Source organism: Vipera berus, assembly GCF_964194415.1.
Source record: "Vipera berus genome assembly, chromosome: 2".
Taxonomy (NCBI): Eukaryota; Metazoa; Chordata; class Lepidosauria; order Squamata; family Viperidae; genus Vipera; species Vipera berus.
This window is the reverse complement of record NC_138203.1, coordinates 265,905,174-265,906,754: the sequence shown is the minus strand read 5'-3', so window position 1 is coordinate 265,906,754 and position 1,581 is coordinate 265,905,174. Positions and strand designations below refer to the sequence as shown.

At 43.9% G+C, this 1,581-nt stretch overlaps 1 protein-coding gene across 1 annotated transcript; it reads right to left on the bottom strand.

Moving 5' to 3' along the window:
- Nucleotides 1-275: 275 nt before the first annotated feature.
- Nucleotides 276-996, bottom strand: LOC308663609 (histone H2A-like; the record flags this gene model as incomplete). The annotated part of the gene is made up of 1 exon (XM_081320190.1): nucleotides 276-996. Exon 1 carries the CDS (start codon nucleotides 747-749, stop codon nucleotides 276-278), a length of 474 nt encoding a protein of 157 aa, XP_081176316.1. The 5' UTR covers nucleotides 750-996.
- Between the last annotated feature and the right edge of the window lie 585 nt (nucleotides 997-1,581).

Genomic DNA, 1,581 nt, shown 5'->3' with positions numbered 1-1,581 from the left:
TTGGGGTGTGTGTGTGTGAAAGCCCTAATAAGCAGGCATAATACATAGAATGAAGGCTACTGCTAAGCTTGTAAGCCGCCGAGTCTTCGGAGAGGGGCGGGATATAAATGGAATTAAAATAAATAAAATAAACAAATATTCGTAAAATTGGTATTTAAAAATATTCTTGTATAATTGTGAATTTTAGTGCAGCGAAAAGCTCTTCCAAAAAGCCTGTGGGTGGCTCTGAAAAGAGCCTTTGGGTCTCAGTATTGTCCCTCGGGGCAAAGTTGTCTTCACTGAACAGCAACGGGAGCGGTCGTCGGTTTGACTGCGACTTTGGGCACCTTGGAAGACTTGCTCACGCCGGCGGTGGGTTTGCTGCTACTAGCAGTATGGAGGATTTCGGTTTTTTTCGGCAATAAAACCGCATGGATATTCGGCAAGACGCCTCCCTGGGCGATCGTAACTCCCCCGAGCAACTTGTTCAATTCTTCGTCGTTGCGCACCGCCAACTGCAAGTGTCGCGGGATGATTCGACTCTTCTTGTTGTCCCTCGCGGCGTTGCCAGCCAGCTCCAGAATCTCAGCGCTCAAGTACTCCAGCACCGCAGCCAAATAGACCGGGGCCCCTCCTCCAATCCGCTCGGCGTAATTGCCCTTGCGTAGAAGCCGATGAACTCGACCCACAGGAAACTGCAAGCCGGCTCTGGAAGAGCGGGATTTCGCCTTCGCTCGTGCCTTGCCTCCAGTTTTGCCGCGCCCGGACATCCTTAAGCCCTTCCGCCTCCCGAGACGAAACAGCAGCAAACAATCGCCGTTGGACGGCTTTTATACCTTTCTTGACCGCCTCTCTCTTACTGCGATTGGTTGAAAAGAGCAGACCAATAGGAACAGTTCTATTTTAACCAATACGAGACTGGCATTGTCAAAGACCAGTATAATAAAACGAAGTAACGGTTTTTATAAACAAGAAAAACCTCTGATATTCTTTGCATAATTCTACTCTAGTATTATGTGCGAGCGAAGTAATTTTACTTTACCATATCAATAAGATTTAGACTTATTTTGTAAATGTTTGCTCTGGTTCATAGTTCCGTACAATCTGGAATTGATCCATTTGATTAAAATCTTCCTGCATATGAAATCATACGAATTTTTGTCTTAAATCTACTATATTGTGTATTTTGTTGACGAAAATTTCTTTAATGTTGTATTCGCAAATGTAAATTTCCGGTTAAAAAAATATGGATGTCGAAAAGGGGAGACTGAAAACTGACGGGCGCAAGAAAACCGCTTATGAAGCAAATGTTCCGCGTTTCCCGCCTCGCCCCACCTCCACCCCGTGTTGTTCTTTGTCGCGTTGTATTTCCCTGACAAAGCAGCTGCTCTCCTTAATAGCGTATTGTTTAACAACATAATAACGCTAAACACAAATCAATTCTCATCAGGAAGCCGAACGAAGATTTCTAATCTCCGTCAGTATTTTTCTCTAAATATTTTCTCTATATTAGGCACTGTATCATAGCTAATGTTTATTTTGTTAATATTGCAATTCAGAACCAAATGTTCAATCATTCTAGAAAGGGCGTTCAACCGGTGG